Source organism: Echiichthys vipera (assembly GCF_963691815.1).
Source record: "Echiichthys vipera genome assembly, chromosome: 2".
Lineage (NCBI taxonomy): Eukaryota > Metazoa > Chordata > Actinopteri > Perciformes > Trachinidae > Echiichthys > Echiichthys vipera.
Genome location: NC_139827.1, coordinates 19,501,741 through 19,528,200, shown reverse-complemented (window position 1 = coordinate 19,528,200; position 26,460 = coordinate 19,501,741). Strand labels below are relative to the sequence as shown.

The 26,460-nt window shown below is 40.4% G+C and overlaps 1 protein-coding gene across 3 annotated transcripts in view; it reads left to right on the top strand.

Moving 5' to 3' along the window:
• dlc1 (DLC1 Rho GTPase activating protein) overlaps window positions 1-26,460 on the top strand; it is an 87,254-nt gene that overhangs the window by 8,331 nt on the left and 52,463 nt on the right. For all 3 annotated transcript variants that reach the window (XM_083931290.1, XM_083931291.1, XM_083931289.1), the window contains exons 3-5: window positions 278-412; window positions 640-753; window positions 14,032-14,065. In XM_083931290.1, the coding sequence (XP_083787416.1) occupies window positions 278-412; window positions 640-753; window positions 14,032-14,065 (283 nt within the window). The remainder of the gene's footprint in view (window positions 1-277; window positions 413-639; window positions 754-14,031; window positions 14,066-26,460) is intronic.

The window sequence follows — 26,460 nt, the reverse complement described above, 5'->3', positions numbered from 1 at the left end:
ATGCATGTCAGAAACATCGCATATACAACTTTGTGATCCAACCTTAGAGTACATTCCAGTTGGCTTCCTCCATCCTTGGAGGCAAATGGTAAATGGACTGCATCTATATGGTGCTTTTCTACCTTAACAAACAGAGCCCTTTACAATTTGCAGAGGGCTGAGACGATTTGTGAGGTGCTGGCCTAATAATCGGGAGCAATTTCGGGTTCAGTGTGTACCACATTCATGAGCTCAATGCAATAGTCATACTTTTTTTCCCTCTGATTTGTCTGTTCAGCGTGAGCATGCTCGTCTGGACTCAATGGTGCTTCTGCTGATGAAGCTGGACCAGTTGGACCAGGAAATTGAGAATGCCCTCAGTGCCACCTCCTCTATGGACAGCACACCGACCCTCCATAGACGACAACCCCTGGTACACACCTGCATGTCGCCTTGCTGGATTTGGCTGAATTTTCTACTGCAGTTAAAATAACTCTATTAAATGAATTTATTGCACCCAATGGATCAAGAAATTACCTTCATTCATTCTTTCATGTCTTCCCTCATCTACCGTAATCTTATCTGTGACTTAGCGGCCATTATGAGGCATAGCCATGTCTGTCTGATGTTTGAAAACATCTTTGTCTTTTACCTGTGCAGGAGTTACATTTAGGATCTGTGCCAGCAGCATCACAATTCCCCCCACATCCACATGTTACTGCTGCCTCCACCTCAGGACCTACACCAGCCCTTGGAGCAAAGCCTAAGAGTGGGGTAAGTCAGGAGCTCTATTATGCCAATATACATCTAAACCATAATCAGTAGGTAATTAGGTGAAACATTTGGAAAGACTGCACTTTTCATGCTACAAATATCTATAGCATGATTGCTTAGAGACCCATTAAGACACCACACACACACCATCTACCACTACCATGCCTCACCATCGTTCTTTATTTCCTCCTTCGTTTCCATTTTTTTGTTTTTTATCTAACCTAATACGGCCAGGTTTTTGTGTCTACGTTTCGAACGTAACATAGAGTTTTTCAAACTGTCCCAGATTCAGAGGAATTATAGTAATTATACACTTTAATAAAACCAGACCTCTAAATCAATTTGAATGATTTTAAGACCTTGAAACATCAATTGTGCGTAGTTGTGGCTGTTTTTGGATAATTATTTTGTTGAGCATAGAGTTACTGTTAAACTTTTATGTCTTTCATAAAGCTAACTTTTTTCTCTTGAGACATAGCGGTACAAAAAGTTAAAATAAAAGCAGCAAACAGGGCACAGGGAGGACACACACATACATACACAAAAGCACACAAACGCACACACACACACACACATATAGTGAATCCCCCAGTTGTAAGAATGTCCCCCATCACTCAGAGCTTAGCCAAGCAGACATTAAAACTCTATAATTAGCTGCTTCCAAAGACCTAGACCCCTTCGCCCCAACAAAGAGGTCAGACAAGGGGGTCTGAGGGTGAAGAGTCAGGGCAGGGGGGACCAAGGGAGGGGGGCACACTCCCAGTGAGACGTTTGTCTTCAAACCTCTTGCTTGCTCACTTAATGAATTTGTAAGCTTTCCTTTGCTATTGCCTTTAGACTGAGGGCAAAGTGACCATCCAGTAGACAGCGAACTAGGCACTCTTCTCTTAGCTAACTAGGACAAAACATCTCAACCTGAGGAAACGTCAAAATTCCTTGATGAAAAGGACGTCTCACATTCTTGAATTATCTTTCGCAATTCCTTGTTGACAATTCCTTTGTCTGGTTGCATGTCACAACTCTGATACTGTCTCAGGAAAGCACTATTTTACTCGTGTGATGGTTACTTTAAGGGACAAAGAGCGGCATGCTCTACGATGTGCGATGTGGCCAACTGTTTCCACAACCTCCACTCATGCAGTAACCAAAGGTAACTCACTAAGCTTGGGTAAACAGTGCTTTCACTGCGCCTAATAGGAGGCTTTTTACAGTGGAGCCTCCACAGGGTGGGTGCTGATTGATCGAATACAAAGAGATGATGACTTCATGAAGAGGATTCTCAGTGGTTAATAGTTGAAGGGACTGTGGTGTCCTTTCAAACTTAAAGTGTCTGGAATCCCACTTAATCTTTTTAGCTAGACAATACAAATCCTTTAGATTATTTAAACACAAGGCAGATGTGAGGAAGAACCAGGGTTTAGGTTTCAATATCACAGTTGTGTTCCACAGAATGACAGCATCTACCTTCTATAGCCTTAAATAAATGTATCAAGTTTAATCAATACCTCTGATTACAAAAGCTCAACATTAGAAGCTTCAGAATAACAGGATTTATTTTAGGGTTTGTGGATTATTACTTTTTCACTACTTACGTGTCCACCCCATTTACAGTGAACACACGTCCAACATGATACACTGAAAACAAACTTTGTGCTGCCAGACTAATGTACTGTATATATAAAAACTATGAAAATAAAAAACACTGCCAGATAATAAATCACTGACTGTGGGCCTTATAACTTTTTCACTAGCATTTCCATTTGTTGAATTAAACGTGTCTCAACATCACTCCTAACAAGAAGGTATTTGCAAGCTTACACAGGACAGCAAACAACATATATCTTTCTGGCAAGGCAATGGTGAGCACAATTCTGTTTAAAGGTAACATCAACACAGATATTGCTACTGTACACACTCTTGTAATTTATGAGCAGACATCCAAGTTGTCAACTAAAGGGAGTAGTATGTGGATCTATTACAACAAAACCTTGATACTGTATATGAAGTACCACAATAAACATCTCCATCTCCATTTCCGTTCAAATCTGGAATTCTGTCAGGAAGTAAGACATCAATACATTGGCTTTTATGTTACTTAAAGAGTAACTTACTGTAAGACTAAATTCACTTTTTCAGGAGGTAAATTAATGTATATTACAGTCACTTTATTACACTATTAATTGATCCTTGGCTAATTATATAATGTAAAAAATATAAACCTGCAATTCTTTATTCAAGACCCTCCAAGAAATCAGTGAAAAATAATTTTCCAAAACCTGCAGTATTTTGCAAAGACATTTAGTTAAGAAATCTATTACTGGTATTCATATGCTGAAGCCTCACAGAACCAAGCTAGCAGTTCAAATGGTTTTGAACCACCATCTTGTGCCATCAGTGAATGTGGGGACTTGAGGGGAATTAAGTCTGCTTTTGATGTCCCTTGGGGAGAAAAAGATGCTTCCGGGCCATACGAGTGAAACTTGAGGAACACAAATTTTACCGGCTGATATTCATGTTAAAAGCAGAGTTGCAGCTCTTCTCCAGAAGCTCAAAACGACACTTATATGATCATGGGAGCATTATCAAGTGTACAGACTCTATTTTCTCAGCTTTTACATGTTCTTCTGTCCAGCACCAGGTATTTAAAAAAAAAAAAAAGCATCTCAGAAAAGCGTTGGTGTAGAAAGTCAGGGAAAGAAATGTATCTGTCTCATGTGTGTGTGTGTGTGCGTGCGTGCGTGCGTGCGTGCGTGCGTGCGTGCGTGCGTGCGTGCGTGTGTATTTTGGGATTATGTTTGTAGAGGCAGTTTGGAGTCGTGAAGTGTTTATCATTGTGCATTTGCATTCCTTCCATCTTATGCTGGATTATGCAAGAGGTAACTGTGAGTGTGATGAGTTGACATTGACTTGGCATGTTTAGTGTCATTCGCTTACTGTTGTGGACAAGGCATTGGGTTCAAGCGAATAGGTCCTTGGCTTCTCTCTATTGTTAGCCTTCAGCAGGTGGCTGTTATTCTTGCATCGAACGTGGGGTGAACATCTAGTGGATGTTATGCCACAGCAGGTGTTTTTTTGTCATGGTGGAACTGCTATTCTTTGCCCCAGAGTGTTTTTGTTGGCAGGTTTCTATTACTTGCTTAGTGTACCAGGTGTCTTGCAATGTTATTTGACTTGCGTTGTTGTGCTGCAACAGGTGGCTTTTATTTGGTTTATAGACTGATGTGTATCTATTGATTGGGCTGTATATTGTACGTAGGGCTGCCACTAAAGATTATTTGTTTCATTACTGTTTAATCTGTTGACTATTTTCTCAATGAATCAGGTCTTGTTTTTTGTCCGACTACTAGTCTTAAACCCAAACAGTCAGGTTTTTTAATCACGGTAGGGAAGGTGGAAAATATTCACATTTGTGAATCTGTAACTAACCCATGTTTGTCATATTGATGAGAAAAACGGCAATAATTGTTTTTTTGAAAAATAATTGTTTTCATCCAATTTTTTTTTCATCCATGGTTTGATTATTCTCAATATTGGGTAGTACTGGCTAAAGGATTTGTATGATTGCCTGTCAAAGCAGTATTAGCTGTCATTAATTTGGCTTTCTAAGTGTAATCTGTAGTCACAAACTTAAGTTATGCGTAGTGTGAGATCCATTTGGTATGCAGCTCTATTTTTAGAGCTCTGTGGCTGCAGAGGATGTGCCAAGCCACAGAGGCGGGTGGAGGCCGCTGACCCCCGACCACCTTCCTCTGTGTTACAGTCGGAAACAACATATCACTCACCCTCAGCGTGGAGTGTTCCCACCAGCAAGACATACTCAGAATCCCCTACAGACCTCAGCTACTGAAACAGGCACAGACCGTCTGTTAAATTTAGCACAGGGGTGTTTTACATGTTATGTATACAGTGTATGGTGACAAGGAAGGCGCTGCCCCTCATCGTCTTTGGTAAACATTCCATAACAGGGCAACCTTTGACCCTTTGTTTGGATCTGTATTCTGTCTCCACGGCAACATTGCTCCAAACACAACTTCATCTCCTTAGGTGGTTTTGCTGCCATATAAGAAGGAAATCTCTTTTTTTCTTCATGTCTGGATTTTTTGGGGGAGATGATTGATTGAGCGATGTTTCTATTTCAGAATGACTGAAGACTTAATTCCATATCAGTTGGTTGTGTATGTACATAGCTCTTTATCTGTCTGTAGTTTGGTGGACAATAGGAGTGCTGTGGTTTGCGTGCTAAGGTCACTTGCAGATCTCTGCTCTGTCCTTCCTCTGTGTTCCGGTTTGGCAGCCTCACAGTCCCCAAACATCCTTTAGCCAAAACCACACCTTCTCAACGTCCCATGCAGCTAAAAGACTCAGTATTTTTGCCACTTTCACTGCCTTTAATTGATCTCTTTAGTTTTGCTCCCACTCTCACTCTTACTCCTGTCCTATGTCAATAGTCAATACATTGTGCATCAGGCATAATGATGTTTGCCTATATTCCACCCACATATTTGGCTTAAAGACTATAGTAGGTCATAATGAGTCAGTCGGCTATGAAACCAACCGCCATTCAGTCTGACAAGGGCTGCCAGTAGTGGCTCTGGTCACGGCCACGCTAGCCACTTTGTATGGTGTCATTGTCCCCAAGGTCACTCCTCTGCTGAGCACAGCTGTAACATGGGGACAAACACAGACCTGCTGTGGTTTAAAAAAAAGTGTGTAAGAAAAAATAAAAGGCTTGTGTTTGGAACAGGATGTGGAAAATGAACTCCTGCTCAACCCCCACAAGGGAATCTTGTTTTTCCTGTCGATTCAAGGCTATAGCCGTTCATTGCATAAAGCACTCCACGGACAGGAGAGAGAAGGACATACTGAATAAATAGATTTCTCATTTCTTGTAGTCGGCAGAGAAAAAAAAACCTAAAACAAGCCAGAACAAAAAAAAAAAAAAATGCCATCATGAAATGTGTCAGCCTTACTCAGTGTTAGTGAAAACTTTCACAAAATGGATTTTAGTTATGATACACTTAATTGTTTGACAGAATAGGTTTTCTGTTTTAGCATCTTCGTGGAAGTCAAACCTCACATAAATCTGTGTTGACACCCAATGGTAGCCTTCTCTCTCTGTATGTTTTTATCGTAACATACTAATTTATTGGCTCCTTGTGTTTTTTGGTAATTTTTTAAAAACTCAAATAAATCATAGTGTTTCATCCAAGGAGAAAGCATCAGTCTGCTTTGTTGCTAACGAATACTCATTGTTGGTGTTAAAGACAGACACTGAGTCAGTGAAGCTTAACGCACAACCATTACATAAGGAGCCTGTAAAATGTGCAGAGAATAGTTGCAGGATGATGGTACTTGTTGACAGTAAATCTTAAGGATGACTGGATAATGCAAGCATCTGGAAACACCCCTGCAGCCCACTGATAATGAGCCGCCATAAATCACAGAATGAACAAACAAGCTGAATGCACTCTCAGGCTGAATTCACACAGACTCAGGTAGATCTGGCCACAGGGTTGTACGGCAGTGGGAGTGTCACTGGCCCGCATTTGTGACACCCTGTTGTGTTGTTATGATTTCAACATTTCTGACTACAGAAAATGTGATTTGGGGTTTTAATTATAACATTTGGCTTGAACATGTGTTCAAATTTGAATGCGTTTTCATTCATTCGTTTGCCTGAAAGTTACATTACCTTAGCCAATTCAGACGAATCACCCTTGCCCTCAGCTTGAATGTTTAAGGAAGGAATGTGGCCTACTTATTAAAGTTATTTTTTTTATTTAGTGCAAAATTTCACATTTGTCCATTTTTCCATTAAACTTTTTTTTTAACACTGACTGCTATTCCATTGTAAGATGATCGAGTCTTAATTCATAAAGATCAGCAGATCATTAGTTTTATATCCCTGACCTGTTTTTTTACATTTTTGAGGGAATGTACCACACTAAGGCCATATGGTAAAATGTCAATCATTTTCTTAAAATGAAGGAATCACCGATCCTACTCTTGGTTGTGATATTGAAAGCTCTTTTTTAATTTAGAATTTAAATTGTATTGTAGCATGTGAAACTGTACATATCAACAAAGTGTGTTTACAGTTTGGTTACCCAGCAGTCAATGCTCCACTGGCCAGCTAAAAGCAGTGACCTCTAAAGTAGACAGTCAAGAGTGTGCATTCTTTAGTAAATTTCGCAAAACTGTGACCCAGCAAAGTCACGCCCACTGGTCCTTTTGGTAAGTCAATAAGCCGAGTGTCTGCCACAGGACTGCAATGGGGCCACCACAGTCTTCTACAGAGGACAGTCTAATCCCTCTGTGTTGTTAACCCACTCTCTGCTTTCTCCTAAAAATGTCAGCAGCTAATCCACAGGCTAGCATTGTTGGTGCAATTGGGATCATAAGACTTATCCCTATTAACTCTGGTCCATAAGCCACAAATTCAACGTGGTGAGTGGGAACAGGTGACACATTTTGACTCTTAATAAGTGTAATAACACAGGAGTAGAATAAAACAGTCCCGTGTGTTTTTGTCATACATTTCCAAACTTGTTATTGCCTATTTTAAAAAAGTCTGTCTTGTTTTTGTCAGAATAGCCGGATTGGAGGTCCTCCAAAATCCAACAAATGACTTGTGGATTTCAGCAGACCTCCACTGCTCCACAGGGATTTCTACCACAGAGAGAAGCCAAACACTGCTCATCTGCACACACTGCCATGACACAGAGCTGGTTTAAAATTGGGAAACTATCCCTTTAAGTGTTATTCTCTCATCCGGTGATGGATTCCAAGGGCCAGTCAACAGTTCACAGTTTATTCTCCAGGGGTGCAGCACTTAATCCTACCAGACACTACCTGAAACCAGAAGCCTGTTGCTTTGGCTTACTCTTGTAAACAAAGGCAAATGGGCGTATGTGTGTGTTTGTTTACATATGCGCACATATCCATGTCTCTGTGTGTGTGTGTGTGTGTGTGTGTGTGTGTGTGTGTGTGTGTGTGTGTGTGTGTGTGTGTGTGTGTGTGTGTGTGTGTGTGTGTGTGTGTGTGTGTGTGTGTGTGTGTGTGTGTGTGTGTGTTTGTGTGTGCCTGTGTGTGTGTGTGTGTGTTTGTGTGTGTGTGTATGTGGATGATTGAATACACTATGTGTATGGTACAATCATCGACCCCGTTGCACAACTAAGACTGAAAGTTCAACCGTTCTTCTTATATATTTCACCTGGGTGTTATACCTGGTGTTATACAGGATGTCAGTACATGTTGCTGAGACATTTCGTAAAGGTCACAAAATTTAATCAGAAGTTGTTTTCTTTTGAAATAGCTGTTAAATCCAACATCTGGATGCTTATATACATCTTCGTAAGGAAATGTTCCAACGCATAATTACATTAAGACATCGCATCACTTCCTGTTGACACACTTCGAGTGTGACATATGGAAACGATTAAAATGTGGAAAGGGGATGCGGGGGAGAAAGTATGAGGAGGGGGTAGTCTTTTCCTCAAGGAGAAGGCTAAAATGAAATTGTTTCCCACGTTTGCCTACACACGTGCACTCAGGGGTCAACAGAGCATGGAGAGTAAATTCTTTTATAAGTGCAGGGCAGAAAGAGCACATTCATGCCAGTCAAAAAACAGAAATGAGCTCCAGATAACATCTCCAAAGGCCCTCGACAGGCGCGTGCATGCACACACACACACATACACAAACTGTCTCTCTTCCCTCTATCACAGACAGTTACCTTATACGTCTAGTGCCGGAGCCGCCAGCTTACCTGACCATAAGCCATCTGCACCAATTTAGCCATTTGCGTTAAGTGGTGGAGAAAAAGGTTTGGGTTAGCCTGAGCCCCATAATCCTTGGCCAGCACAGACCATGGGTGGTCACACACACACACACACACACACACACTGCAGCTGCAGTGCAGGAAGGGGGCTGGGGATGAGAGGGTGGCGGTGGGATTGAGAGAGGAATGGTGGCCTGCTCAGATTTGTTGTGTAAGAGCCACATGCCAGTGGTTTGCTTAACATCTCTGACTCACTCATACAGAGAAGCATGTGCACACAGCTGTAGACAATGTGGAGTTCACTACTACTATTTGATACGAAGGCATTGAACCATATTGAACTTCAATGCTTTTTATTTGGTGCCAACCAAAATGTGTCCGTAGCATTTTGTATCAAAATCTGTCAAGAACCAAAAGCGGACACCAAATATTTACTCTTATGTATTTATTTTTATTATCAGATTCCTGATTTAAAACTCCTCCATCAGTAAATGAGTCAGAACAAACTCTTGATGTGCAAGAGCACTTTAAACCCTCAGAATATTATTTAAGATTCTAGCGGAGGTACCAAGAAATATCGGGCTGAATTTGGGGGAAAATGTGTCAGACATGGAGAACATTTCCATTTGATGAGATGATGAAACCATAGACAACATTGAGACTTGGGTTTGAATATTTCCTACAAGCATCATGTAGCTTCTAAGAAGAGCTGGAACAACATGATATACAACATATTCCATTCTGTCGGGCAGAAAACAACTATAAATAAAAAAAGATGGGAAAACTGTATGTTAAAGTCTTTAAATCAAATTCAATTTAAAACTTGTATTTATTGCGTGGTGTCTTGTATTTAAACAGTGATAAACACAAGTATATACACATTTCACACAATACTCAATCCCACCTATGAGTTTCAATAATAATCAGAGAAAAACAGTCAACATTTTCCTCCAAAAATCATAACTAAAACTGAATTGATTTGTTATAGAAAAGCCCACTTCACTAAGCTTCCTGCTACAGTAATGACAATAATGACCCTACTGTAGTTAATCATGCAGGCACACATGCTTGCAGGCCACACCACACACGCACACAACACACATGCGCACACACACACACACACACACACATAGACATGTGTAAAGCAAACACATACCATACCCCCTGTGCCCCACACACAACCCACTTCCAGTAAATTAGTGGCAGTAAATGAGGCAGCTGACGCTTGTGTGCTCTGTAGCCTACAGCTCCCCAGTGGACACCTGACACGGCCCGGACAACCCCATACTGGGACAACCTGCACAGTGGTATGCCAGGGAAAATGCAGGCAAACATCAGAAAAATATGTGACCGCGGTGCTATGAAAACACTGGTACTTGCTGGTACCCATTCATTCACATTCTTGTTCGGCTCTATGGTCTTTCACTCCCATTTATTCAACTGTAATTGCTATTATGACGGAAAACACAGCACTGTCTGAAGGTGAGATTTACACAGTGTGTAAGTGACTTCATGGGTCATTGACAGGAACCCGTGGTGTGGTGTTTACACAATAGGAAGGGCGCACACTGGTGAACTGAAATGTCTTGTTAGTGCTAAGCAGAGATGGCACACAGACCTCCCATATTGATTTAATTATATAAGGCATTTTTTCCTCTGCAAGTTGTGGAGTTGTAGCTGAATATTAAAGTAGAAAGTTATAGATTACATCTTTTTTTACCACCACTGTGCCATAGTATAAGAGGATAAACCTTTGGCACAAATCAACACATGAATTGATGCAGTGCTGTTACATACAATGTGATTATACATTTCAATGTATCACAGTGTAATTATAGGATAAGGCTGTAGCTCGTCTATTTTCTTATTGTCAACAAATCATAAAAAAAAAAATCTTAACCCAACAATGTAATGTTTCGTTTCATTCCAAGCTCCCAACCCTGCCTCAACTCAGCCCTAAGTCCATTAAGCCTACCTAAAGTAGTGAGTTTGCAAATTAACTTCATTATAGGAAAACTTGTATAGGTTTGTAACACAAATAAACAAACTATTATCAGGCTGTGGTAACACAGGCAGTACTTGTTAGTAGGATCAATTCGTTGTTGGTTTTGGCCTTTTCATATGATTCGTTGACAATAACCTGCCAACCATATCCTTTAAACTGTAGCATGAATATTTAGAATTCATTTATAAATTATAATTCAATTTAAAATAGCAGTGATTTTTCAAATGAAACTGTGTGTAAGGGTGAATGTTGTAGGAAAAGAAAGTGGAGGAAATACACTGTGTCAAACCTGTTGGCAAGCAGAGACCATTTATATGCAATTGATAAATAGGCAAAAACAAAACAGGTTGTTGATGTCTTGACCGAGTCTACCACCATCTCCAGTGTGTTTCCCAAAGGGGAATGCAGCGAGGGCACTGTTGTGGCTGAAAAAGCAGCGTTAATGTTACCGAGTCAAACAGCTGAAACAGCACTGAATATAAATCTATCTCTGATTTCACCTCACTGTTGTTGCTCTGTTTGTGCTGGTGATTTAGTGACAGAGAAGTGAGTAGGAGTCTTTGACTGTGGCTTCTCCCTGGTGTCTTATTTTAGGTCATTAATCAGCATTAAGTTGTAATGCTATTTGTCCACAGGGGGAGTTTGACTCACTTTGTGTCTGGAACGTCACCCATGAAGTGATCAAATGCTGTTTTTGCCCGCACATTATGCACAAATACAAGTTCACACACTTAATACACAAAAACACACACACACACACACACACACACACACACATACACACACACACACACACACACACACACACACATACACACACACACACACACACATGTACAGACACACCTCGCCAGCCTTACCACTTGTGATGGACTTTTAGATTTGGATTTCACATTCTAAAAAATGTGAGTGAGACAGATTGGGCCCACGACAACACTTTATCCAGTGGTAATCAGCCAACATGTTAGCAAAAACAAACTCACGTATGAGAGCAAGCATTGTATTCACTCACACCAGACTGTGTCACGCTTGTGGTGGTTCATCATAAAATATAAAAGCTCCCTTGACATTTGAGAAGTGAAGGGCCTGTAGTTACATTTTTGCTTTTTAATGATTCATCCAGTTCCTTTCTCATATTAGAATATGAACTCTGATCTGATTGTATACAAGTCAGAATGAAGAAAAATGAAACTAACGCTAAATTTTGAACCTTCTCCACAGAAAGTGCATCAAAGTAGAAATCCCCAAGAGCTACAGAACTAAGACATTTAACCAAGTTAAAAGTTATCATAAAGTTTAATGTGTAGTCAAAGTGGACTCATTTTGAGAAATTAAATTGTGTAGAATCTCACCAGCTCTGATCTTCAGTTGAAATATCTGATATTGATTCTCAAAAGAAAAAAACCTTCTCTTCTTTTCTTGGTATCATATGAAACTAAAAGATCTGAGACCTATGCTATGGAAGGGGCTAAATAAAGCTCCAAAATTAGGCTACGTTTTGGAAAAACTAGCCTGTTTTAACTGTTGTAGTGTGTTCATATTAAATAAAGGTGATAAATAAGGTGGTAAGCTTTTTTAATGTTTCTGTGCACATTTTTCTGACACAAAGTAATTGGTGTGAAACGGCTTTTACATTAACTGCTAGAAGCAGTAAGCAAAATTATATCAATCATAATGCTAGAGGCAAAGCACACCTTCAGCTCACAGAAACATCGGTGGAGCCAATCCCAGCCGGCAGACCACGCTGTGAGAGATGAGTGATATCTCAGCAGTCTCTTATCAACACTCTGCCCCCTTTGCCAGGCAACCAGAGGAGACTCTGGGTAGTTCACCCAGTCAAAAAATTGTTCAAAACATATCCTTGGTAAAATTAAAAAACAAAAAAAACAAAACAAGACCTGTCGTATGTTGTTGTCTTTGGGCAGTGGTTACCTTTGGCATAATTCCCAAAATGTCAACTCACTTTGGCTTTGGCTGTCCTGAATCTGTTGTGTAAGTAGGTGCCAAAGGGTAAACAGGCTTTAAAGTCGTCACAGCAGGACACAGCTTAATCACTTTAATTAGGCTTGAGGGGAAAAAATAAACACAGAGGAGGCATTTATCTAAATAGAAATATCAGGAGGAAAAGTAGATATTATCACCGTTTTTCACACCAAAGCCAATGTTGACAAAGTGCCTATATTTTATTAAGAATATACATGTATGTTGTCCTCCTTGCCTTCTCCTGTCTGATCTGTTCCTGTGGAGTGTGGATTAAAGCAGGTCAGGGTGTGGAGGTCAGCCAAGAATCCTGAGGTCAAAAGTCAGAGGCAAGAAAGACCTTTGCATTCCAATTGACAACCCCCCCCCCCCCACTCACACACACACACACACACACATACACATACACACAGACACACACAATGACAAACGACTGAAACCCTGTTTTAAATCTGTTTTCTAATAACACACAATAAGTAAAGTAAATGTGAACAGCATGATCAGAATCTAATATGACTATAAAATGTGTCGTGATTGTATGGGTAATGTATCTCCAGACGACGTACTTGAGGGTTGGATCAACATTGAACCAGAGGAGTGTCAGATTGTGTTTCTAGGATTGTCATAATGATGTGTATAGCAACACATTGCTGTAGCTGAACACTCTCTTGGATGAGTACTCTAAAAGGACAGAGAAAATATGGTGATATTGTTGATCATTGTCCCACTAAACATTGGACATTGGATAGACGTGCAGATTATGTCTCTATTGGGTCCGTCAGTCCATGACCAATTCCGGACATCTAAACGACGTCCAAACTATGTCCATTATTTGGATGTACTACCATGACCCAACTTAAACATCATATTGGCGTTCATCATTTGACCTTTGAATTGGGTACATTTTCGGACGTCTATGACAGGTGCAGCATTTTTTTTGTTGTTAATTTATATTTTCAGTTTTTTCTTGAACTGGTTTATTTAGAATTATCAAGTTATTTATTTCTGCACATATATATTTTTGCATTTATCTGGTTTTCTTTTATTTGGTCATTTAGTTTGTGGAAATTAATTTCATTGTAGCCTCTCCACCTTATTATGACAGAATTCCCCAGTCAAAATCTACCGAGCCACAAAAAAATGCAGGCCAGGAGCATCAAGCTAGCAGCAAACAACCTGTTGCTATAGCTGCTGTTGCTGAGCTGTGGCTCAAGTGGTAGGGTGGCCAACAGAACTGTACATATTCATATTTAAAACACACTCAGAAAAGCCCCCTCCGAATTTTTTTAATCGAGTGTTGATTCTGATGCTCATAGATCACAAGATGTCCATCGATTTGGGAGGGAGAACATGTAAAGGGATTGTACTATAGCTAACAATTACTTTTCATGAGACAATCATGACATGTTCAATTCATTAAAATACAGTTAATTTAAGAGATTTAACCGTGTGCGTTTGAATAATGATGCATCTACTATTCAACTATAATCTTTTTCTCTTCTCTCTTTACCAGATCACCTCTACCATTCCTGAGACAGAAAAAGACGGTGAGTCCTTGCTTTCAAAATAAAAGGTTGCATTTTGTTAGTTTTCTTTAAAAAAAAAAAATTTTGTCACTTGTTTGGAAAAAGTGTTTGCCTGCAATTTATCCGGTCTGGATCTGGTGTCATGCGAGGAGATTCTACAGTACAATTTCTGATTGATAGCCCTGTCCGGTGTTCACAACATGCGAGAAGAGAGAAGGGAGGGAGGGGTTGAGTGGAGGAGGACAGGCTCTGGTTCTATGACACACTGGATGTAGATAAGTTCCTAGACTTATCTACAAAACCATCAAGCCAGTCGCCTTTCCAAGATAAGAGCCAGACCGGGTGTCGTGTCTGATGCCCAAAACTTTTGACCTGTATTTATTTACCTTTTGCCCTCATCTCTTACTTACCTTCCTCATAAGATGTTTCAGTGATCAAGAAGATATTCTAGTGTAGACAACAACTAAGAATAAACAGCTAAATGCTTAAAATATGTTAATTTGTTTTACAAATACACACCCTTGTACACATGCTTTTTTGCGAAGGGACTTGTGTAATCCTCATCTGACTTCCTCCTCATGAATAGCCTTTCCAGTATTGACATGATATGTGATTACTTTGCTGTGTGTACCGTCATTCTCTTTGCACACTTTTCGATCTTAAGAACAAACTCAATGTGTAGTGACTGGCCTCTCCATTCTGGCTCCGACCTCTCTGTCAGCAGTCTGCCAGTAATGCACAGGGTCATCAGGAAACTATGGATGGACAGACCTACTTTCAGACAGCCGGCAGGGAAGCAGTGTTCATTAAACACCCCCCTGTGTCGTCAGTCCGCTGGTAAACAATACCAGAGAGGTTGTTCGACGTGGGGACGAGGCTTTCATATTGCCCCCCGCTGTCTCGAAGCCTGCTGGGAGTCCTCGCTCACTCTCGCTCTGTCTCTTCTTCTAATTACCACCCCTTGCTGAAAACCTTCCATGGGAAATGTGCAGAAACTGTCAGTATGTTTGTTCTTATGTGTGTGTGAGTGGGTGTGTGCATATGTGAGCACTACCTTTTGGCGAAAGGCCCACTCTAAGATTTTTTTTACAGGGAGGCTGAAGCTTTCAAAAAACGCACAGTGCTAACTTCAAAAGGGGCCAAATGTGCTTGGTCATTTTTCTTCATTTAAAACAGTCTGTCACCCTGTAAGCAAGTTATGTAACTTCCATCTCTGGGTCTGCGTGATGGAACCCAGGAATGGGGCGGGGGTATGATTGGGAGTTGGCGGCGTTTTGTGGCAGTTGATGGAGCACAAAGCCCAGTGTTCATTGTGACACTTCAAAGCCCCCTCTGTATCTCCACCATTTAAGCCCCTTGGGAATGACACATTTGTGACAGTGTTACATCACACACCATGCCCTAAAGGCTCCTGCTGCACTGCCATGAAAGACAGCTCATTCACGGTTAATTTTACTATCTCTGTGACAACGGAAGCACACCACTGATCAACAAGAAGTTTCCACAGCCCACGCTATGTAATGGCTCAGTGGATAACCTCCCTGCAGGGCTGGGTGTACCTTGGTGAGCAGTCAGTGTCACAGTTTTTCCTGCGCACAAAGAGGATTTGTCTTCACGCAGCATAGTTACAACTGACAACCTGTTGTTTAGAGGTGTTTTTTATGGGGCTCTTGTGACGCAGCATAGCCTGAGTCTGGGCCTGAGCTCCACAGGCCCTGCAGAGTGCTAGTGCACTGGAATGGCAATGGCATAACTCATTCCAAACTACCTACCATCTGGAGACGATTAGGACCGCCATGCATCAAGTTTGCATGACGGTCCTTATCATTGGTTGGGCATGGCAGGAGATGATGCATGTGATGTGATGAGAGATGTGATGCGCATTTATGTTATTGAAATCAAACTAAAGAAGCACTAAATGGGACATAAAGGGGTCAGGACATAACGTGTATCAGCTCTGTGTCTGATCATAGTTATTGTGTTGTATTTATGTGACAGAGGAATGTGGAGAACTAAATGTGTAATAAGTGTTAGCTTGTCAGCATCACACTTTTCAGATTCCAGCTTCCAAGAGTGGTTTGTCTTTTTTTTTTACTTGATTGCTGAAGTTAGAGGCACCATGCTGCAACTTCTTGATCTATATATAAACCAGTGGGAATATTTAAACAGAACACAATGATGGGCTTCCAACCAGCAGCAGGGTAAAGCCTGACCTTTTACCTGGACTCTAGTCGTAGTCTATAGCACTTTCCTCGGTTGTAGGTGGAGGAAAGGAAAACTGAGGAAAGAGGAAGTGGTTTAGCACCCTCTGTGGAGTCCTGTAGGGAGGAGCACGCTGACACTTTGGAGTTGGTGGTTCCTGTGAATAACTTGTCTCATCATTTCTGTCTGTCTGGCAGTCCCTTTTGTTTCCTTCTCTCTTTTATCCCCCCATTTCCCTTCCAGTCACCATCCTTCCCTTCTTGGAAGTCCAGTGACAAATTCTTGTTACTGGTATTCAAGCCGTTTCTAAATGCAGCAGCTTTTTAACTTTTCCGATACACAGAATGACACTTGACCTCTGGAGATCCCAGTATTTGTCATCATATTATTACACACAAAAAATAATAATAATGCTAATCTGTGATCCCAAAGTTCATTACATTTCAAATTCAGAATTTTTTGAAATACTCATATTTGTTTTCTTGCTGAGAGTTAGATCACTCTCATGTAGGGCTGATTGTGAAATATTGTAAAAACTGACTGACAATATTATATATATATTACGATATGAACAATATTTTAGATATACTTGGCAATGCCTTATGCTACTTACCCTCACCTTAAATCTTTAATATAACCAGGTTGTTTAGTGGTACATAATTGCTATTCGTTTGCATTAAATGGTTATTGAAAACAAAAATAAAAATTGGCACTTCATGTTGGCTTTGGCTGCCTCTCGAGGTGTAGCCAACAGGTGATTAGCTTAGCGCTGCATAAAGACTGGAAAGACTGTCCAAAGCAAAAAAAAATGCCTACTAGCACCTCTAAATTTTACTATATGTTAAGTTATGGTGCTAGCCAGGCTAGTTGTTTCCCCTTGCTTCCTGCAGAGATAATCATTTGCCAAAAAAAAAAAAAAGATAATTACCAAAAACGCCAAACAAGTAATTTAGTAAAAGCTGATACAGAGACGTAATTGTGTTGTGAGGGAAATCTGCCATTTCTGACAGGCTTTATTACCAGGGTAAACAACTGACAAAGCCGTTTCAGCACAGATGGTGTCTGAGGAATCCTGTTCATCCATCGAACTTGTGATTATGGCTGCAACAGATTGCATGTCCTGTCCTCAAATTTCCACACCAATTTCCACTTTATTCTGAGAATGTAACAGTAAAATCAGTTAGCTTTCATACTGCATGACTTGCTTTCCTCATTTATGACCTGTGCTACTTTCTCCCTGTTTATTCCCTGCAGCAATGTGCCGTTTGAAGACATTGCTCACATCTGAGAAGGTGCTTTGACAGATGTAATAAAGCTCCCTTAGCCTGGAGCCAAGTAAATAATAGCTCATGACTGATGTTTGTTTCTGTTACTTGTTCCTGTTCTTTGATTGAGTCTGCCTTATCCCACTTTTTTTGCCACTCGTACATACACAGTACAGGAGCAAGGGCTGTGCTTGTGCAAGGTCACATTCCTGGCCTCCCCCGTCAGTCTACGCCAGCCTCAACACCTCCCCCCTAAACAGACCCTCTTCTCCCCTCCCCATTTGACACACTCTCTCCCCAGCTTCCTGTGTGGAGCCTGTTACTGTAGTGTAACATGCTAAAGTTAATTTTCATTCATATCTCAAACTTCTAACTCAACTGCAAATACATTTACAGGTGCAATCTGTTCCCAGTGGAAGAAAATTATTTTTTTTGCTTGATGTCAAGCATGGATATACTTTATAGCTGGATGGATAGATCAGGCTTCTGTTTATTCAGACTTCATCTTGACATATTTTGACGATAAGCGTCCCTCTTGTTCCAAAAATACATTTCCTAAGACTCGATAAGTGTATTATGGAAAACACGTTTTTTTTTTTTATCCCCATCGTATCACTGATTTAGTCTAATTACGGAAACCCTATTTGCTCCTCTGTGAGTTTTGAGACTTCTTTCTTTGGGAGTCCGTCTCCCTGGCTATGGTACTCTGAACAGGAAACCACTGCATGAAGGGGAATTTACAACAGGAAGTCAGCTTGCTTAACTCCCAGTTATTAAAGACGTTGTGTCATTATTCTTACTTTAGCTTTATTTTTCAGACGATCGGTACGTGCTTCATCACCCACTGTGCATCAAAGCATGTATTACTTTTTATAGAAAATAGGCCATCATGTTTTTCCTTTGTAGATGGAACCTGATCAATGATTTATTGTATGGATGGTGAGGAAGTGTCTGTAGTTATTTTATGGCAGCATTATCCTTCAGACATTATATACAGACTATGAAAAGTTTTTGGATTATTACATTAATTCACTTTGATTTTCCATCTGCAAGATGCTTTTTCAGTGCCTTGTGCCTATTTTTCAGCAGAATGTAGATTTCAGTTTGTTTTGGTAGAAATTAAAAAAGTGGTCAATGGAGTCTGTGTTTAATATTCTCTTGGCAGAGATCAAGATCCAGGTGCAGATCTGGGAATGTTTCACTGGGATTTCTCAACATGACGAAAACATTTTAAAACATTTTTTCTATTTCTCAGAGTGCTTCAGCTTTATCGCCAGATACAAATTCCAATATTGGGTGATTCTACAAAACTCAAATTCCATTCAGTTACTTATTTTTTAAAATGCCAACATTTAAAATATAAAAATATTGTTTTCTGCAATCTGTGCATAGCAACTACAGTATTATTATGTTTAGGAAAAGATTGTCATTATAGTAGGTCTGCTACGGGCTACATTCCGATCCACTGTCCAAACGGCCACCTTTATATGCTAACTCGCTAATTAGAGGACACACTTTTTCCCGCAGCAGCACTGAATGTCTGACGTAAATCGTGAGGTGCGTAATTGTCGTATATGCACTTAATTTATAGTGATATTCAGCTGGACAGCTTTGTAGTGGATCATAATTCTGCACAAGGAAAATACTAATGTGGCCTGTAGGTCTATAAATACATGGAGGTTTTCTTCAAGTGTTTAGTTTTATCTTGCTGCATAAATTGCTGAAATAACTCGTCAGTAGCTAACTAAGCAAATAAGGACTGTTTTATGCACACGTCCCTCCTTACTCCTCTTGCTGTTATCATTATAACTGGGGTCTATAACTGACCTGAACATATGCTTCATCTAAAATTACCCAGTAAGTACTTTTAGCTGTAACCAGGGGATTGTAAATCTCCCAGTGTTGATGGTGTGAGATGTTGTCCCCCGGGCTAATGAATGAGTCCAGGCTCAGCAGGCTCTGTCACTCCCTGGCTGGTTAATTCTCAGCGCCTGGGTGTCGGGGGCGGGGGGGATAAACCCATATAAAGGATAAACTTTATATGGGATATATTTTGGTGTCTTGAGGTGTCTGTTTGTACTGTAAGCATTATCTTTAGTTCTCAAATTAACTGATGCACACACAAGGTGCCAAGGTATCAGATAGTAAGAATGGAGTTATATGAGAGTAGGGCAGACAGTAAGGGTGAGGGAGTCTATGTTTGATAGCAAGAGTAAAACCTCAAGCAGATGGTCACATCAAAGGGACTTTTAACAGTCACACTCGGACACACTCACACATACATGCTTCAGTTTACTGTCACATTTTTGACCATGCTGTAAAGAATATAGTATAGGGCAATGTTTTTCACAGACATTTTGATAATAGACTTCCATATACTGTTTATATACACTGTTTGAAATGAATATAAGTGTATCCACCCAGAAACAACCCCCCACCCTAATTTTTTACCTCCCATGTATTAATTTCTAGGTCAGTGTGTGTTGGCAGATAACCCTCTCCTGCCTCTGTTCTGTGGAGTTAGATTTAGGTGCACACTCCTGGCACACTGCACACTTGTTAAATAGAGGGGGCATTGGGCAAGACTTTCCTTCCTGAGGTATGAGAGAAGTCCTGTTGTTTTTTCCCTCTCCACCCCTCCCTCTCCTCCACCCTTCAGGACATTTCCCCTCATATCGAGGTTACAGTCTGTGTATTACCTCCTCATCACAGAGGAAAAGGGAAAGTACACTGATATGTTGTTGTGATAGGTAAACTGACCCAGATGGTTTGCATTTGCATGTCTTGGAGTACGCACACACTCATGCATGCATGAAAACCATAATGCGATTCAGATGTCAGGTGTGTGAGGGAGGATACTAAAAATGAGACATTTTTATAAGATGTTTGTTTTGCTATATCCCATCCTAATCCTCATTTACAACGTCCTAAAAGAGGTCATTCCACAATTGCAGAAGTGCTGACTAAAGGGTAGTGAAAAAGTAAAAACGCGGGAATCAAAGCCTTATCAGTCTCAGCAAACCTCAAGAAACCATAAAGTCAATTGTCCGTGATGAGCACAATGCTATCAGCAGACTGCAATAAGCCAATGCTGGGTACATTACCTTCACTTGCTGGAGCAATCAGCATGATTGGCTGACTTTCTCAAGTGTGAGCTTAGTGTGGAATGTAAGGGAGGGCAATCTGAACAGTTCAAAACATTTACTGCTACATGCACATATGAACTCTTACACTCAGGTAATGAGTAACTTGCTATATACACACATGTATGAGCATGACCAAGTTAAAATGACACACACAGTATTTACAAGTTCAGTAAATTTAACAAAAGGTTAACTAGGGCTTTCAATTGATTAAAATATTTAACCACGATTAATCAAGATTCACCATAGTTAACTTAAATCAATTAATTCATTAGTTAAATGAATTGCACATTTATCTGTTCTAAGGGAATATTTTTACTCTTATTAACATGGGGGTGGGTAAATATGCTTGCTTTATGCAAATGTATGTTTATAAGTTCTGCAACAATCCAAATCAATGACATTACTGTCCAGAATATTCTCCAGAATAACCCCAAATGCATGCTCAAAAAATATTCTGATTCAATGCAATTCATACGTGCAGTCATTGGATGTGATGCAAATTATTTCAAGCAGACCATCGTCCTCCTCAATGTTAATCGGTCTGCAAGCTGTAGCCACCAATTTAGCTATCGCTGTTGAAAGTTTGTTTGAGGGGGAGGAGGGCTATCATCAGCCATGTGCTTAGCCAGCAAGTGGTATTCAAGACATAACGTACTCCGGTGGTAACTCAGTTCACAGCAACAATAAATGCAGATGATGTAGAGTGAACCATCTGGCAGGGCTTTGAAACTGAACTTGCCATTCAAAAGGATCTCTGCTCAAGTAGGTTTGTTTCTGCTGGCCATCCACAATGTTACTTCTGCATCGCTTCCTATTTCCCCGAGGGTCGTTATTAACATGTTAACTTCTACAGCTCTTATATAAACACAATATTCAGTTTTCTACTTTGGGGCAGGGAGCAAGCCGTAAACACAAAGAGAAAAATATTATCACCTTATAAAGTTGACGCGTAAGCAAAATACTGTCTATTTAATCATCCAGCAGACATGAAGCAACATAAGCATTCGTTTTGTGTGTCTGGCCACCCAATTAATGTGAGTACAATATTCACTTTGCATTGTTGGTTGTCAACCAACTCCTGATATATCTGGCTCTTTAGCTGCTTAATGCTCCACTACGTTAACCAGCTAGTTGCTAACTCTGTCCACCTGCTTTTTGGTGCTAAACAGGTAACTTACAGTGGTGTTTACCAGAGCCTTTGCTGAGGACTGCATCCTGCTGTGGCTAGAAAAAAACATAAATGATAGCAGTGGGACTGAACCAAAACATTAAAGTTGCAGCCTGGAAAACCAGCCTGCCCTAACCAGATGCCAAAGAGCTCTGTAGAACTGAGAGGAACTGCAGAGTTGGCTGATAATTATCTGTTTGTCACCCATAGTCATTTAATCCACTGATATAAGAATATTAAGTAGTGCAGCTTTAAAGGGGCTGTACTCGACATTCAGAAGATTAATAAAGCAGTAAACAAATAATTGCTTTATAAAGATATAGTGGAAAAATGGCGTCCTGAGCAAAGAATGAAGTGACACTCCCTCTTTGTGTGTTGTAACCCGAGCTTCTGTGTTCTTTGTTTTGGTAGCCGTCCGGCCACGTGTGTGCTGTTAGTGCTCCCTGTTTCCTTTACCCTCCTCTCGTGGTCCGCTGATCAGCTGCATGAACTCTGTATGAGCACCAATTATCCCACAGAAGCCTGACCTGGGTAGTGCGTAGTGCAGAGCGGGAGTGCGGTGGCCATTACAGATCAGTGCTTGCTTGTCAGTCACATCAGAGGTGAAAGCTGTTTGAAGCCTTTCCTGGCCTAGACTCTGAATGTCAATCAAAAGCTGTGTGGCGGCAACTCCACACCCAATTTTTTTCTGTATTTTGAGTACAGCCTTTAGAAGATTGTATAATATGAAAAAAATATGTGCATATTGTACAGACCCTGTATTACTTTGTCTTTGATCTTATTTTGTTAAACCTGCACAAAATTCACTTAAAAAAAGATGAAAATTAAATTATGTGAAAACCTGATTGCAAGATGTATTCCGATATTTAAGAGCTGATTAAATTATCCTCTATAAAAGCCAGAGTGTAAAACCCTCATCAGCTATTTATTGTGAAGTTGCTGTTTTTCACCCGCTAAGTAGCCAATGACTAAGCTTCTTCACAGACCCGAGAGAGTTGTACTTGCTTAATGGAAGCTAAATCAGCATTATCCGATCAACCCAGCAGCGGTCTAAGTAGTGGATTCTATTGTGTTGTTTTTGTCCATCTCAGTAGCTTAAGTTTTGTTACATAAGTTTTACAGTACCTACATATTTCTTAATAACTTATTTACTTGTGTTTGTGAGTGTGTGAGTGTATGTGTGCATGGCATACTCTATTCTAATGTATTTACAGTGAAGTTATGTCATGGGTTGGACCATTTCTCATAGCTGAATGGCTGAGGAAAGTGATTATTGGCTGTGGGGAATAACCGAGAGGTTTATATGGTGCAAGAGGAACTAGTGAGAGCACAGTTTAAACCCTAGCATTATTTTTCACTCTCTGACATATCAGTGTCCTTTTGGGAATCCCTTAAAAAATGTTTTCATTATCTACCATTTCTGGGAACCATTCAGTTGTCCTGCAGCTTTATCTGAGAGATTCAAACATTATCATCATCATCTCACTTCCTGTTTTTTGGTTTGAGTTCTGTAATGTATTTAGCTTGGACAGCTGGATCTGGACTGGGTAGGGCAGGTGTAAGCAGAGTGGATGATAAGAGGAAGGTGACAGAGAAGAGATGCAAAAAAAAAGTGAGCTAAAAAAAGACAGGGAGAGAGAGATGAAGATGGTAGTCGTGACTCTAAACACTCAGATATTCACAGAGAGCGATGGAGCTTGTGTCAGAAAGCACTTACTTCCACTTTTACACATGCATGCACACACACACACACACACACACACACACACACACACACACACACACACACACACCCACACACACACACACACACACATACACACACGCACACACTCACACACACGCAGAATAGAATATGAGAGCATTGCAGCACAGGCTGGATGTGTCCCAGCAGTTACCGCACTGATGCTCACTGCAGCAGACGGGAGTGTACAGTCCAGGCTGGAACAGAACAGAGTGAGAAAGAGAAGGAGGCAGAACCTAGACCCGTACAGAGAATAGAGCTAGTTAGATGGAGCAACTAGTCAGATTATGATTGAATGCTTAAATATCAATATTGTCCAAGCTAAAGAATAGCTTTCAGTTGAAAGTGGTGAGTTTGACTAGGCACAAAAGCCTAATAATCACCCATATCAGGAACAGGTGTAGACACATTTTGGTGGATGCTAAACGGCATGTCTCACTCCATGAGGCTGCTGCTACTGCAGAGGTCCTTCAGTGACCACATCAGGTCCTCTACCTCCAAAGCCCTAGATAGACTCAGCAAGCCTGCTCGAGTGAGTCGACTAGCAGGTGAGTGATGAAGGCAGTGACTGAAACAGCAGGTGTACGATGTATGTAGGTCTTAGCATAGTGTGCATGTTTATTTGCCTCTGTTGTGTATGTGATAATAATTGACAGTATGCCAGTGTTTAAGTCCAGAACATACAATAATAATTTACTCCAAGCCCATGGAGATTCAGATTCTCAAACAATGTCCACAACAGGATGGGGAAACTGCATTGTCATTGTCTCAGAGAGAAGACAGGATACAGCGCAAGGCTTCTCCAAAGTGAACAGCGTTTCAGATCAATAGACAGCACTTATTTAATGTGTGGGTATGCTGAAGATCAAAAAAGCAGGCACTGACGAGTTAAGATGTTTCTTGGTCAGGTTTGTGTCATACTAAGATTTTTCTTACGCTTTTTGTGATGGCGCGTCAATTTGCGTTGGTGAATGTGCATGTATGCATTTCTTTTGTTTTGGACTTTGGGATAGCAGTGTTAGCCTCTTACCTGCTTCCGCCACAGTTGCTTGAAAACTGGGTTTTGCCTATGTATAACTGATGAGCTGCTTTAAAACACCCAGGATTGAGTGCATCCGAATAAACTTTCAACTCCCTGGCTAGCTTGCTTATAAATAATACAGATAGTCCTCTATCATATAAGAGCAGCGGCAAAGAAAATAGATCAACAGAACAGCTCTTGAGGAATGTTGGTCGCTGATGGCTGATATCATCTGCAGATTCAGGCCCCTTCAAAATGTTTTTCTGAGAGGTGTTCTAATATCTAACCCCTTGACTTGTAATGGCATGCCGGCAGGCCCTGCCAACTTTTTGACGTTCGGAGGCTGTCGCAGGCTTAGTTTTAGAGTCAAAATATGGTGGCATCACATGTAATTAGATGATCTAAGGAATGCATTGGTACCAACCATGTTATGCTAGCTTAGTGTTTCCCCCAGGTTTACAGCCTTGGAACATTCTGGCAATCCGCTACAGGCAATCCACATTCTAGCGGATTGCCTGAATGTTCTTTTCTTAGTGTGCCAGTCGGTGTTTAATCAGACAATTTAATGGTTAGGTTCGTATTTAAAGGTCAATCCCCAGATGGATAAATGAATCAGTGTTAAAAGGCGTTAAAATCACCAGACAGAAGGATCACAATTATACAGGCAATAATCCCAGCCACGATGCAAACTCAGTTTAAGTCAGTGTATTGCACAATGAATCAGAAAATGTATTTTAAATAATTGTCCAAAAGGTCCAAGTAATGTTTCCCCACAAAAACAGTCCAAAGTTAAATCAAAAATCACCTTATTATTCCAAGCCCAACAAAATAAAGAAAGAATTTTGGTTTGTTAAATTCTGTTTTAGTTGTTTTTTGTAGGAATGAATCCTCTTCTCGAACTAAATAATAAAGGATCTTTGAACAAGTGAACCTCCAACGCTTTCTGAGAATTGTAAACATAGTAGAGACATAATTTACATGCCGTTGTGCAAAGAAGATAAATAACATAAGGCTGTTTATTTTGTTTTTAAGAAAAAGCACAAGGTATAGAGCTGCTGTGGAACGGGATCCTTAAATGACTTTTGTTGTGATCTGATGCTATTCAGAAAATACAATTAATGTGACGTTCAAGGGGGTGCCGTTGGGGGGCACAGCACCCACCTTATACAATGGTAGCTTGTCGGAAAGGGTAACTAAATAACGAGGGAAAAACTGGAAAAACTGCCACTTTCATAGGGGTCCTTTGACCTCTGACCTCAAGATATCTGAATGAAATTGACTCCATGGGTACCCACCAGTCTCCACTTTACAGACATACCCACTTTATGATAATCTCATGTAGTTTCGGGATAAAAACATTCTTCATGCAGTACAAATGTTTAATTTTCGCATATTCTAAAATGGAGTCTTTGATTATATCTGCATACTGGGGTCCATAAACAGTATTGAATTTAATAAATTGTGTCTGACTGCAAAGCTGAGACTCTTGAGGATCCAATGAGCTCAATTGTATTCATGTTTGATGAATTTAGTCTTCATTGTAGCCATTTCATTGTAGTGAGAGCATTTTATTCAATCTTAAACTCACTCTATAAAATGAGCTGTTGTGACCTCTAGGATAACTACAGCCTCATGAGGCTTCACAAACACAAACTAGAGACTTGAAGAAGATGTACGATTTTTCTGGAAATGTTTTTCTTGTTTTGACAAGAGGAGTTTCTGAACAGTTTCCAGAACAGAATTGCTCGCCATCCAATCGCTGAAATGCTTGCAGAAATCTCCGACTGTCAAAAGTTTTTGATCCAAAATCATAGCATGGGTTTTTCTATGGTGTTCCTCAACATCTGGGTGTCTTGATGTGGTATTTTGG